We start from the raw sequence: 14534 nt of genomic DNA on the forward strand, positions 1-14534 counted from the left end.
TCAAACATGGAGAATGCAATTGAGGACTACAACTGGTGGAAGAAGAGTTTGGCGAGGTAAGTGTAAGTTCTTTAATAGTTGGCTACTCTGATTTGATTATTGGCAGCAACTTTTAAACTGTTTGAACGAGGGTGTGGGATTTAGGTTGTAAGTGAATCTTGTATCATATTTAACGAAGTAGAATGTGAATGTAATGCCAAATCTACTAGTATATAAATTGAGGGACACCGGATTTAAAGTCAGCTCAGCAATATTTGTTTGTAGAGTTGTACCGACACCAACAGACGAAACAAGACGAAATCTGCATGAAACAGTTCATATAATTTGGTATTGAACAAGATTTTAACTTTAGACGCTTGCTGTAAGGAAATGAGAATATTAAATTTCCACTTTCTTCTTGTCGTCATACCGTATAACGCATGAGCAAAAGAAAAAAATGAGCAACAATGGTGTTCCTCACTCATAATGAATGCTACATATGATTACGAGAAAATAAATGACAGCCAAAGTGGTTTCCAGCGTAGCAGACAACCAGGGAAATTCTGAAATATAAAGAATAAATAGATAAATAAAATTTATCTTGCAGAAAAAGAGGAATGGCATGATTGCTGTGTTCAGAACAGTGCAAAGAGTCGACAAAATTGATGGAAGATATAGAATAGAAGGATGACAAGAGGTCATAAAAAATGGAAAGGACAGTTCCAGAAGAATATTAATAAGCGTAGCATTCTTTGAAGTCTTTAAAGTGGCATTCCAACTATTATTGACACAGCTGAGATGGATCTCCACTGAGCCTCAGTCTGAGGCCAGACACTTCCATCCATGGCCAAGTGTAGTAAGCTGTTGGAGTAGCTTGAGTATCCTGGTGTGGGTTTTTGGTCTGGAATCATGGCCAACCATGCATCCAAGTGATATTAGAAGGTGCTGGGTGATATACCACTCAGGCTCCTGAGTTTTGCCAGAATGCAGTTGGAGAGTCATGTTCCATTGTAGGTGAAACTGGTGTGTCAAGATCCTAATTCTTTTGAGATATACCAGAAGGTGGCATCTTTGCTCATATTCATCCCCCAGGCCTTTTACCACCTCCTTAGTCTCATTAAATTTCTGGCCACAATATTATGACGAGTGTATAAGATTTTCTAGATTCCTGTACTATATAAGCTCAAACATCTCTTCGTTATGGTCCAAGTTGTTTGTCTTTAGGATGTTCCCTCTTTAGGATCCTGTCCAAGTCTTGATGTAGTGACTGCATGTCTTATTACAAGCAGGTTTTCTTGGATATCCTAGTGTCATCAGTGAAAAATGTAGTGATGGAGTGTTCCAGGTCCTGGTCTACATACCAATCATGATCAGGAAGAGCAGGGGACCCAGGATTGAGCCCTGGGGGACTCCACTAATGATGCTGCTGGTGTCTGATAGTTACCCTTCCACAAATATTTGTTCTCTGTTGGAGAGGAAGCTATGTAGCCATTGTCCTAGTGTGCCACATATCCTAAGAGCTTTGATTTTGTAAAGGAGAATTCCATGGTCCACTTTATCAAAAGCTTTGGCAAAGTCAAGATATATAATGTCAGTATTTTCTCCATCTTGAATGTCCTGTAGTAGTTTCTTGTAGTGAGTAAGCAGCTGTGAAAGGGAGGAACACCTTTTTCTGAAGCTATGGTGCCCCATATAGCTGACAATTCTGGATTGTATTGGCATTTCACTTATCTTTAATATGTTTGATTTTAGCACCACTGGTCTAGATTTTAGCCAAATCCTTGCTACCTCTCACAGAAATTGCTTTGATCATACCAATTTTGGGAGTGTGCATGGCACTGAACCAGCTTTCAATTATTTTTCCCACAGTAGTTTTAATAGCAAGGTTACTTCATGTTCTATTGTTTTAGGAATTGTGGTTGTAAGCTATCTGGTCTGGCAGCCAAATTTAGTCCTGTCTTCGACTGCTGCAATTACATCTTCAGTTGTTATTGCAACTGATGAAAACATGTGTGGTCCCCCTTTAGGTTCCTCAAAGAATGAAGATGGGTTATTAACCTCTTCCATACAATGACACCAGCGTTGGTGTCCTGATTATATTTATTTTGTAGTTGTGGATGAGTAACCCCTGAATTCTGTGGACTGGCTTGATCACGTTTTCTGTGTTTATTATTACTGAGATTGAGAGCAAGTAAATCATCAGTGACTTTGTATTTTATAACAAGAGTAATATGTATCATTGTACATCAGGCATCTGATGCTGTATGCGAGAATTTGAATCATGTTGAAGAGGTTAATTTTCTTCTCATATGGTGGGCTGAATATGTTTTTGTACTGGTGCTTAAGCATTTTAGCAATTTTCCCTGGTTGGTTCTCTATTTCTCCATTGTCTTTTGGGAGTGGGCCAGGTGGACTTTTCAGACATTCTCGATTCTCGTTGCGGGGCTGGTAGTCAGGTCTGGGTCACGGAGGGTAATATGCATACCTTAGGTCAGGTCATTTGGGGGCGAGGGCCCAACAGTTAGGTCAGAAATTTAGAAGAAATGTATAACAATCTAACTGATCTAATTATTAATGCACAAAACACATTTATCCCCCTAAAGTCAATACAGAAAAATAGTAATACTCCCATATGGATGACGGACAGATTGAAACATGAGATTGGAATGAAAAGAGGACTTTATGTAAAAATGAAAAACGGGGAATCACACCTTAGATCAAAATATAATGAAATGGCAAAGCTGGTTAAAAGGAATACATGTTCAGCAAAACGTAATTATGAAATCAAGGTTCCCAGTCAAGCAAAATCCAACCCAAAGGGTTTCTTTCACCTCTATAGAACAAAAAATAAAGAAAGAATAGGACAAATTAAAAACGATGAAAATGTCATGATAGAATCGGAAGAAAAAATGAGTGAGGAGTTTAACAATTATTTTCTATCGGATGTTTACTAATGAGAGGTTAGATAAAGCACCTGACTGCGATCTGTTTTTCAGAGGGGATGAAGAAAGTGGTCTAACTAATTAGTAAAGAAGAAGTAGTCAAGCAGATTGACAGACTTAAAGCTACAAAATCTCCGGGTCTGGACGAAATTTTTCCAAGAATGCTTAAAGAGTGTAAATTTGAAATCTGCGACCAGTTAACTGAAATATTCAATAGATCGGTAGACACTGGTTCTGTTCCAACTGCTTGGAGGCAGGCAAACGTTGTTCCTGTTTTTAAGAAGGGAGATAGATCGTCTATATGCAACTGCAGGACAATCAGTTTGACATCAGTTATAGGAAAAATGCTTGAATCAATAATAGTAAATAGACTCAGAGAACACATTGAAGGGCATAATTTAATTCGTGATTCACAGCATGGTTTCTCCAAGGGTAAGTCATGTGTGACTAATCTTCTATCCTTTTACACTAAAGTATATAAGGCGTCAGACAACAATGAAAATTACGATGTTATTTACCTTGACTTTAGCAAAGCGTTCAACAAAGTGCCACACCAGAGACTACTAAATAAAATCAAAGCCCATGGCATAGGAGGAAAAGTGTTAGAATGGATTAGAGCTTGGATTAGTAACAGAAAACAGCGGGTCACCATAAATGGAATAAAATCTAGGTGGGGCAATGTTACTAGTGGGGTCCCCCAGGGCTCGGTTTTGGGTCCCTTGTTGTTCATTATGTATATAAACGACTTAGACGATGGGTTAAATAGTGATGTTAGTAAGTTTGCGGACGACACTAAAATAGGACGCCTAATTAGGTCAGGAGACGACGCCCAGATTCTGCAGGATGATCTTAATAAACTGTTAACATGGTCGGTGAAATGGCAAATGAACTTCAATATCTCTAAGTGTAGCGTGTTAAACGTAGGGCTACACAACCCCGAAAATAGATAACACGTTTTTAGAAAAATCTGAGTGCGAGAGGGACTTGGGAGTTCTGGTGAGTCCGGACCTTAAAACCAGGAAGCAGTGCATTAGCGCCAGAAATAAAGCTAACAGTGCATTAGGCTTCATTGCTAGGACGGTAACGAATAGAAGTGCAGAGGTAATTATTAAACTATCTAGCGATAGTTAGACCCATCCTTGACTATGCGGTACAGTTTTGGTCTCCGTCCTACAGAATGGACATAAATTCACTAGAATCAGTACAGAGAAGAATGACCAAAATGATACAAGGACTTGGAAATTTGCCTTACGAAGAGAGGCTTAGGCACCTAAACTTACACTCTCTGGAAAGATGCAGAGTGCGGGGTGATCTAATAGAAGTGTTCAAGTGGATCAAAGGCTATAACAAGGGTGATGCAAACAAGGTCATCATAATAAAACAACAGGGCAGGACTCGCAGTAATGGGTATAAACTGGACAAATTTAGATTTAAGAAGGAAATAGGCAAGAATTGGTTTACTAATAGGGTGGTCGATGAATGGAATAAACTTAGTAACCATGTAGTAAACGCTGAAACTATCAGTTGTTTTAAAAAACGATTAGACAACTTTATGAATGGGGATGACAGGTGGTGATGGATACAGAGCTCCCTAGTGTAGGCCTTATGGTCTTTTGCAGTCTCCTTTATTCTTATGTTCTTATGTTTCTTTTAGGCAAAGCAATAGAAGAATTTACTGTTCTTTTGGATGATTGCTATTGCTTTTGATTCTTCCCAACTCCTTCGCTCTTTGTGTGGTAGGAAGAACTTTCAGTGTCTGAGATCTATTTGTGGTTTGGTGATGCTGTGTTAGTATGATGTCTTTATTAAACTTTGCTCCTGTTTTGGATCTCTGCTTCAGTAAGGTTCTGCAGTGGGGATCTGGTTTCTTGGCTTATTGTTCTTTGAAGTTTTGTGAGATACATCGTTCATGCATACCTCCAAGCATCTCATCATGAAGGTGTCAAGAGATTCTTCTGTGTTTTTATCTCTGAAAAGTGCTGTCCAGTCAGTTCTTAGTTCCCTTCTTAGCTTGGCCCAGTTTATTTCTTCAATGTAGAAATTTAGGTCATTAAGTGAGAAATTTGTGCATTGGTGGGTGGTTGCCTGAAGCCTTGGGGGTATTGGGAACCTGTTGGTATAGGTTTTGATGAGTTTGTGGTCAGACATTGTTTTAATTATTTCATAGGAGTAGTCTAGCTCAAAGTTGTTGCTTAGTACCAGGTCCAATGTGTTGTTGCCTCTGGTGGGCTCTTCAGTGAACTGGGCTAGGTAGTAGTTTTCAGTGATGGACTAGAGTTCTTCTGTTTGACATTTCTCACCCCTGGGTCCGCCATTAGTTTTCATTGATGGCCATGATATACAGGGCAAGTTGAAGTCCTCTGTAATAATAGGCTCCATGGATGGTGCTGGCAAGTTTTGTAGAAGTGCCAATATCTTTGTTGTTACCTCCCTGAATTTTTCTTCAGTGGGGTTTGGTGGTCTGTAAATGGTAATAGTGAAAGTGTAAATTTTTCTCACATGCACTGCTAGTAATTCATTTGTGCCATTTGAGAAGGAAAAAAGCATTTTTGAATTTGCTGCCATAATTTGCAGTGCCACCATGACTTATGTCCACCCTTTCAGTTCTGAATATGGTGAAATTTTGCAGTGATTTCTGAATCCAGAATATTTTTGTTTAGGTGCATTTCTGCTAGAAAGAGTGACTTTTCTTCTCTTATAATTTCTTCTAGCAAAGGGACTTTACATTATATATAGATGTACAATTTGAAGGGAATAATTGAAAAAAATTCTCATATTAGAAGCTATAGCCCTAGTAATGGAGTCATGGGAAGCTAGTGCAAGAAGTAAATGGTCATGACAGTGTGTATTTGCTGACAATTGGGCAAAAAGACTGCATGATTAAGTTTGTTGTTTTGCTCCCTATTATTCCAGTATATCCATGGCTTAAAAAAGCAAATTGACTGCACAGAAAAAAGGCTCCCCACTGACTGGAAAAGGTTGCTCAGTGGATCAGGATTTTTGGCATTAAGCAACAAATACTAATGGTAAAAATTGGCAAATATATGATGAGAGAAGTATCACAAGGCAACTAGAATAATTTTTTTTTGTGGTATTGCTGAGATTTGTATAACTTTATTTTGGTCAAATTCCAGAATCACACAAACATGGTTTGTGAATTATATATAGTAACTCACAGTAGATTTTCTGAAAGAGGGCTGGTTAGACCTGTACATCTAGCTCTGGACTTTCACCTGAACTTGTGGCAGTGGTGGCAGGGTGGATGTATTACTAAAGTTAAATTTAGCTTCATAATTGTACTTTACTTCCTGGCTTTTCCAAGCCTTATCAAAGTTACTTCCTAATTTTATCATGATATTTACATTGTTAGCTCATAGCCTAAACCTAGCCTAACCTAACAATAGTTCCATAGAAAAAAATAGATCTTTCAAGTGCAAAAAAAAAGAAAGAAAGAAGTGTGTTTGCATGATGCTGGAATACCCTTGTCTATCCTTTTCTCTTTGTTTACCTAGTTGCCGAAAGCAGTGCCATAAGGAGGCTTCCCAAGCTGAACTGGTGACAGTTGAAGAATATAAGTTTTATGAGAAATTGGTGCACAACACACTTTGTCTTGTGAAATGTAAAAAGAATGTGTTTGGCAACCGTATGGATCATGTTGCAAATAAGAATGTGGATCATGACTTTGAGTTGAGGAAAGTCTATGATTATTTGCAGCTGTGTTACTTCCAGGTATGTAATCCCTGTATCTGCTTTTGTTATCCCTTTCATTTACAATATAGTATTATTATTTTATTTTTCTATGATGGGTACCTGCATTCATCTCCATTAGAATGTGTAGCCCAGAGGATCTGACGCTTAGTCTCTGGACTGGGCCCAAGATATGTCAACTTCAACTCTATTTCTTACACCTTTTCACATATGGAGTACTGACAATTGGCGACTGCTCCCCTCCTCCCACTATTTTAATCTAGTGAAAAGGAAACAGTCCCACATTAATACAACACAGACAACAATTCAAGTTTTCTTCCCAGAGACATTGGTGGGAGGACTCAAGGGTCATTTCCAGCTATTGTGGGGCTGCAGGTTTTCCCTTTGGTGAAACTTAAGGAAACAGTTATTATTATAACATCTTTCTAAGGTTGTTATTTACTTTTCAAATTACCTGAGATATTCTTATCATGGTTTATTAGGTAAAGTGTAATTAGATTTTTTTGGGGGGGTTGAACCACTTTAATTATGAAGATATTATCCTGTATTACATATAACATCCTTCAAAATTTCATGGAATATTTTGCCATAGGGACCATTAATGTCACATCAGTGCAGTGATGTCTATTTAGTTAAATTTACCTAGTTGTATTATACGGGAAGAGAGCTATGCTTGTAGTGACCCATAGTGTAGTTGTAACCAGGAGATTCATAAAAATCACCTCAGTGTCATGCCAAAGAAGTTAACAGAGATTCCACCTGCACTACTTTGGTGACATCTTAGCTGGATTAAATTCCTAGGAATTAACAAAAATAAAATCCATCCCAAGCAATATTCATTTCATCTGCTCTGTAAAATATTTTCAGAGGTTGTGGTAGAATTACCATACTCGTAGAGCAAAGTGGTGGGAGTAAACCAGTTTTTGTTGTTGGGCACTGCATGGGAAATACTGTGTTTTGCTGCATTGCCTTTGTTTCAATCAATGTGGTTGGGGAACAAAAATGACCCTTCATTTATGAGGTGCTGAGAAGGGAGGGGCATTAAATGAGGTTTTCATGTAAATGAATTGGGCATGTGCTTTAACTCAACCATCCCTTCTTACAAGAAGGAAAGGGCTTTTGGTACATATGTAAAGAATTCACAGATGGTATATTTTTGCCGGAGGAGTTAATCTCTTTATTAAATATTAGCATTGGAATTTATGCTTGGCTTGTTGATTTATTTATTGATGATCATTTCAGCAGAAGGGGAATAATACTGGTTACTTTTTGTTTTTTGTTTATTTATTATTATTATTTCTTTTATTTCTTTTTTCCATTATTGTTGTATATGGTGAAGAATGATAATGATTTGTAATTTTCTTTGTCATAGTTAGGAGAGCTACAGAAAGCTGCCAATGCTGCAACCACTGTCCTTGCAGCTCAGCCAGACCATGAAGTCATGAAAACTAATTTGGAGTTTTATTTAGCGGATAAAGGAGTTGTTGAGGGTGATATTGTGGACTTAGAGCAACAGGTAATGTATTTTTTCTAGTTGGTGCAAGATTGATTGCATTCTATTCAGAATTAGTATTTTGTCAGCAAAACCCAGTGCTTCAATCCTAATGTATTGAAGAGATGGAGTTATAGAAGAGGAAAAGGAGAAATTTAGGGAGGTTAATAGAAATGAGGAACCATAAAAAAAATAAAAGTTATCATAATTTTTTTTTCTTTCTTTTTTCTTTGTAAAGATTTGTCTCCTATCATAAAAGAATACTGGATAACTGTGGTCCATAGGGATGTCACTGAAGTCCCAGAAATATTGACTGTATAAAACATAAAAAATCATTATCCTCTATGTATTTACCTAGTTTTACCTAGTTGTATTATATGTGAAGAGAGCTACACTCATAGTGACCCATCTTTGTATCTTTCAGCATCTAGTTTGTTCTTAAATTCTTGTATAGTTTTTGCACACACTGTTGCCTCATCCAATTTGTTCCAGATATCTACCACTCTGTGTGGGAAACTATTCTTTTTTAGATCTCTTCTATAACTATCCTTTTTGAGTTTCTTTTTATGTCCTCTTGTGTTTCTCTTATCCCACTTTAATAAATCTTCTCTGTCGAGGACTTCCGTCCCTTTCATATTTCTCTAAATGGCCAGTAGATCTCCTCTTTCTCTTCTTTGTTCCAGGGTTGGTACTTCCAGTTTGGCCAGTCTTTGTTCGTATGTCAATTTAGAGAGTGTTGGTGCCATCTTTGTCATTGCTCTTTAGTACTGGTTGTCCATAATGTTGCAGCATACTCCAATCTTGGTCTTATCAGTGTGACTAATATTTTCTTTACCATTTCCTCATCCAAGTAGTCAAAGGCCACTTTCATTGATCTTAGTCAATTGAAGGTTTCTCTGACTATTTTATTGATATTTTTGTCTGGTGACGTGTCTTTGCTGATAATTACCCGGTACTCCTTTCCAAGTTAAATTTTTTTTAACTTTCTTTGTACCAATTTTATATTGCCCTGATATTCTATTTTTACTTTTTCCAAACTCCATTATACCACATTTCTTAATTTTGAAGTTCACTTCCCACTTTTGACTCAATTCCCAGACTTTATCCAGGTCTTTCTATAGTGATTCACAGTCTTCCCCTGTATTGTCTCTAGTAGTTTTGCATCATCTGCAAAGGAGTTTATATAACATTCCACACCTTCATCCATGTCATTTATATATATGGGAAACATTATCGGAGCCAATACAGAACCCTGTGGGACTCTACTTATCATTTCTTCCCAGGTTGAGTTTTTGTCTCAAAGTAACCTTAATTTTTCTCCCATTCAAGAAATCTTCCATCCATTTCAATAACTTTCCTTGTACACCACCTATTATTTCAAATTTTCTTAGTAGTTTTTGTGTGGCACTTTATCAAATGGTTTTTGTAAATCGAAGAAAGCACAACCAGCCCATCTGTCCCTTTCTTGCATTATTTCTATTAGCCTTGAGTAAAAGCAAATCAAGTCAGTGGCACATGATCTTCCATGTCTGAAGTCAAATTGTCTTGGATTTAGTATATTATTTTCTTCCAGATGTTTAATCCATCTACTTTTGATAACTTTTTCACATATTTTTGCTATTGGGCTTGTAAGGGAGACCAGTCTGTACTTAGTTGAATTTTTCTTGGCCCCCCCCTTATATATTGGTGCAGTATTTGCATTTTTCCAATCTTGTAGCACCTTTCCTTCTTTGAGTGATTAATAAATTATCTTGTATATTTTGTTCATTAGTTCATCTATGCATTCTTTTAATATCCAATTTGCAATTCCATCCAGACCATGTGATTTTCTGACATCAAGGTATAGTATTTAGTCCCTTATTTCCTTCTGTCTCACAGTTATTTCTTTCATTAGGGGGATCTTTCTCTCTGTCCTTCATCCCAATTTTGTGTACTTTCAATTGTGAATACAGATTTAAAATGTTTGTTCATAATTTCAGCCATTTCTACATCTATATATTCATCATTCCCTTGATGCAGTTTCACTATTTCTTGTTTATCTTTTAGTTTACCATTCACATACCTGTAGAATAGTTTAGGTTGGTCCTTGCATTTTTCTATTATGTCTTTTTCATAGTTTCTCTTTTCTTCCCTGCATATTTTTACATATTCATTTCTTAGTTTGATATATATTTGCCACTTAGTCATTTTTTTTTTCATCTTTTCCAAGCTTTGTCTCTTCTATCTTTAGCCTCACTACATTTTTTTTGTATCAGCACTTAATGTACACCCTTTCTTGCTTCTGCTTTGGTATGTATTTGTTTAATCCCTTTTTATAAATTTTTTAATATATTCCATTTCTCTTCCAACTTTGTTTCTTTATTTAAGAAGTTTTCCCAATTTATATTTTGAAAGAATTTTCTGAGTTTTTAAAATTCATTTTGTTGTACATTACTCTTCTTTTATCTGTGTCTCTCATTTCTTCTCAAATCAGTTTGTTCTTTTAGCTTGAACTCTGTTAATATGTGGTCACTCTTCCCAATTGGTGTCCTATATTCCATTTTATACACAATTTCAGACACAATTTCAGACTCTGACGTAAATATTAAATCTAGTCTTGACTGTTCTTCATTGTTTCTATATCTGGTATTTTCCTTTACCTATTGAGTCATTGTGTATTCAGTGGTCATATCCAGTAGTATATTTCCACAAAGGTCTTCTACACCCTTCACTGTCATTTCTTCCCAACATATTTCTTTTGAGTTAAAGTCACCCATAATTACTATGTTTCCTCCTTTCAGTAATTCAATTATAGCATTCTTTTTGTCTTCCAACATTTTGGAATGATCACTCTCTGTCCAAGAGTGTTTTTTGGTGGCACATATATTACTACAAATTTTCTACTTTTCATGTCACTGTTTTTAACTTTTATCATAGTCAAATCCACATTATATTTTCCTTCTGTTATCTTTGTCACATTTAAGCCTTTCATAGACAAAAACATGACTCCACCCTGTTTCTCCTTCCTATTTTTTATCCAATGGTTGTATAAACCTTGTCCCACAGTATTAGGTAGTAGTGGACCTTTTAATTTTGTCTCCACAATTCCCATTATGTCAGGTTTCTCTACTGCCAGATAGTCATTTAATTCGTTTAGTCTTGAAATCATGCCATCTATGTTGGTATATGTTATTTTTAATTTTTTTCCTTTCTCATTTTTTATTTATTGAATTTACTCTTTTTTCTGATATACCATTTTCTCAGCCTCAGGTGTACTCTCCAAAAAAATTCATTCTTCTCAGTCTCTGTTCTCTCATTTTTTTCCATTTGCTTCATTTCTTAGTGTCTTTTCACTCTCTTTTTCCTCATTGCTCATTTCTTTTTTATCCATACATTTTTGTAATTTTCACTAATTGCCAGCTTTGCTGTTTTTGATAGTACTTCTTAGTTTGATTTTTAGTGGTCTATATATTTTTTTTCTGTAGAATATTGTCCCATCCTATGTACTTCAATTTCTTTGTCCATTACTTGTCCCTCCTCTTGTATCTCAGAATTTCTTTTGCAATTTCTTTCTCTTCTTTTTCTCTTTGGTATTTGTATACATTATGTTTTTCTTTAATACCATAAACTACAATGCACTTTTTTTATCCACTGTGTTTCTGACACAATTCTCTTTTTCCTTAATTATCTTAATTACCACTGCTTCTGACCCAGGGCAGTGGGCGGGGTGCAGGGATGACCCGTCATCCAGGAGGTGCTCAGATGAGAGGAAGGGTGGGAGGGGTGTGGAGTGTATTTGGGGATGAAATGGGTGGGAGTGTTTTTATGCCTTTCCCTTTTTGGCTACCTCCCTTGGAAGGGGGAAAAAGCCTTGGTATATGTATGTATGTACCATTTCCTTACCATTTTCTTCCACTTGTTGCTGTACTATTTCTTTAAAAGTTATTTTTTTTATATTCTTGTTCCACTTTCCATTGATTTTTTATTTCTTGAAGATCTGTCTCTCTAATTGTTTCTCCAACTTGTATTAATGTAGGAATGTATTTCATTTCAGGACTATGTTACAGAATATCTGATTGGTAATAAAGAATACTTTGAAGAACATTATGAGCAAGCTATTGAACACATGGAAAAAAGTTTAGAACTTTACTGGGAAGAGGACTTGGATTGTCGGATGATGTGTGAAGCACCCTTTGATATGGGCTGGTTCCCAGATTTTGTTTCCTCTGTAGCAAGTATGTTATGACATTTTTTTTGTATTTGTTTGTATACATTTATACTGGATGTAATAAATAAAGGGTTGTGGGTTTGTGGGAGATGAGTGAGAGGTGGATATATGCTTTGATTAATCACCCCTTGTTAAGGGAAAAAAGGCTTTTTGGTATGTATTGGCACACTGGATGTATATGCTGTCCAAGGTATTTATGTGATTTTTTTCAGCTAAGGAAGATCTTCCTATTGGTTAGAGGTTGCTATTGATCTTCATTGGACAAATTTATAGCCCCAAATTGTGGTGGTATGATACGGAGGGGATAACAAACATATACAACACAGTGTCAATATGCAATGCATTCCAGAAAGTTATAGCCATTGTGTCTAGAGATCCATCACCCCTAATCTTGCTAGTAGGGGACCCATGGTTCCCAGGTAACCAGCTACAGCCTCTTGATATGCCCATAAGTCACTCAGGGAAGAAATATTGTATTGTTGTTTAAGTATTGTTAGTGTGAGGAATTGTAGGAGGTCCAGTATCCTCTTTGATGTGGTATCTCTAAGAGATCATAACATGAGGAATGTTCTATATATTGACAATGTGTTATATATGCTTGCAATCTCTCAATTTGATAACACCACAAACCTCTACTGTCCCCCAAAATATAATTTTAAGTGAAAGTATGGGAAGACTTTTATCATCACTCACTTAAAAGTCAAAATAGATACAAATAAAGGTCTTCATACATTTACCAACCCTTTATTCCTTTGTGCACTGGTGGTGTAATCAAAAGTATGCTGTTCTTGCATTCGCTTAGTTATGGGTTCAAATCTTGCTCTTCTCTCTGATTCCCAATAGTCCAAGCACATAGAGCAAAGGCAATGGTTTTGACTGCATTGGTGTGCATCCTGGTAAAGGGTCCTCACATTCTATTCTTCTCCTCTACACTTTTTTCCACTACATTCAAGGATCTCATCTACTCATCTCTTTCTCTCCTTCCCCACTGCACATACTGTTTCTCTTCTCTCACTTTCTCTTTTTTTCCTCTCTACCTCTTCTTTTGCCACTTCTGTCCTTCCCTTCATCAGATATCTTTTTTACATGTACCTTTTCTGTCTTTACAAGCTGCACCAACAGAATGCAACAAAAACTAGATCAGCAGCATACTACTCAACCAAATACAACAACCTAACACCTAAACCATACAAAACATCAACACAGAAATATACATCTAGATAACTAAACAATTTCGTCAAGAAAGACTGCCAAATTTTATGTTCCATGAACATCATCCAGATATAAGTCCAACAGAGAAAACCCTTCCACACCTGACAAGAACCACACTAGCACACCCGTGCTCAGGACACCATCCAACATTAAGACAGTACCAACAAGGGTTAAAAGCTGTGCAACTGGGCACTGCTGTTCTACAGTGTGGCCCAACAGCAAGTTTTGGTTTACCCCAGTTGCCACTGTATGGCAACCATCTGTTTTATCCACTCAAAATGAATTATGAAGCAGATGAGAAGAACATCCTTTTATGCTGCATCATCCCTACATCTATTCAGAATATCCCTGAATTCACTCATATATTTTGAACATTCTTATCCCTGCTTTATACACACTTCAGACTTATCCAAAATTCCCATACCCCACCCATGATTCTCATTCTTGGTCTTCCTCTCAAGCTCATTCCATCTATTTGAGCTTTCCACACTCTTTGTAAGTAGTCTCTTTCTGTTCATTCTTTCCATATACTCATACCACCTCAGCACTGTTCTACCCTATCTCACAGTTTACGTCTCACTCCCTAGTCTCTACCACACCTTCACATTGTGTGTCTGTTCTTGTAGCACCTATCATATTTCTCAATCATACATACATACATATACCAAGGCTTTTTCCCCCTTCCAAGGGAGGTAGCCAGAAAGGGAAAGGCATAAAAACACTCCCACCCATTTCATCCCTAAATACACTCCACACCCCTCCCACCCTCCCTCTCATCTGAGCACCTCCTGTTTAAAAAAACATTCACTCTCTCTTGGTCCCATATATTCTAAAGTCAGTCTCATTTTTCCATATAGCACCATGGATGTAATAATTTCATACACCCTTCTATTTGCATTCATCTCCAAGTTCTTATTTCTTGTAATACAACACAAAATTGACCTTATAACAGTCACCACTCAAAAGACACAGAGCACCATTTTACATAGTTTAC

At 36.8% G+C, this 14534-nt stretch overlaps 1 protein-coding gene across 1 annotated transcript in view; it reads left to right on the forward strand.

Moving 5' to 3' along the window:
* Positions 1-14534, forward strand: part of LOC143037047 (prolyl 3-hydroxylase 1-like) — a 60249-nt gene that overhangs the window by 387 nt on the left and 45328 nt on the right. Inside the window, exons 1-4 of the mRNA XM_076205156.1 lie at positions 1-56; positions 6434-6650; positions 8002-8145; positions 12155-12335. The exon at positions 1-56 is cut by the window's left edge and continues 387 nt beyond it. Coding sequence (XP_076061271.1) covers positions 1-56; positions 6434-6650; positions 8002-8145; positions 12155-12335 — 598 coding nt within the window. The remainder of the gene's footprint in view (positions 57-6433; positions 6651-8001; positions 8146-12154; positions 12336-14534) is intronic.

The sequence above is a fragment of the Oratosquilla oratoria genome, chromosome 21, assembly GCF_046742065.1.
Source record: "Oratosquilla oratoria isolate Oo_2021 chromosome 21, ASM4674206v1, whole genome shotgun sequence".
NCBI classification, from domain to species: domain Eukaryota; kingdom Metazoa; phylum Arthropoda; class Malacostraca; order Stomatopoda; family Squillidae; genus Oratosquilla; species Oratosquilla oratoria.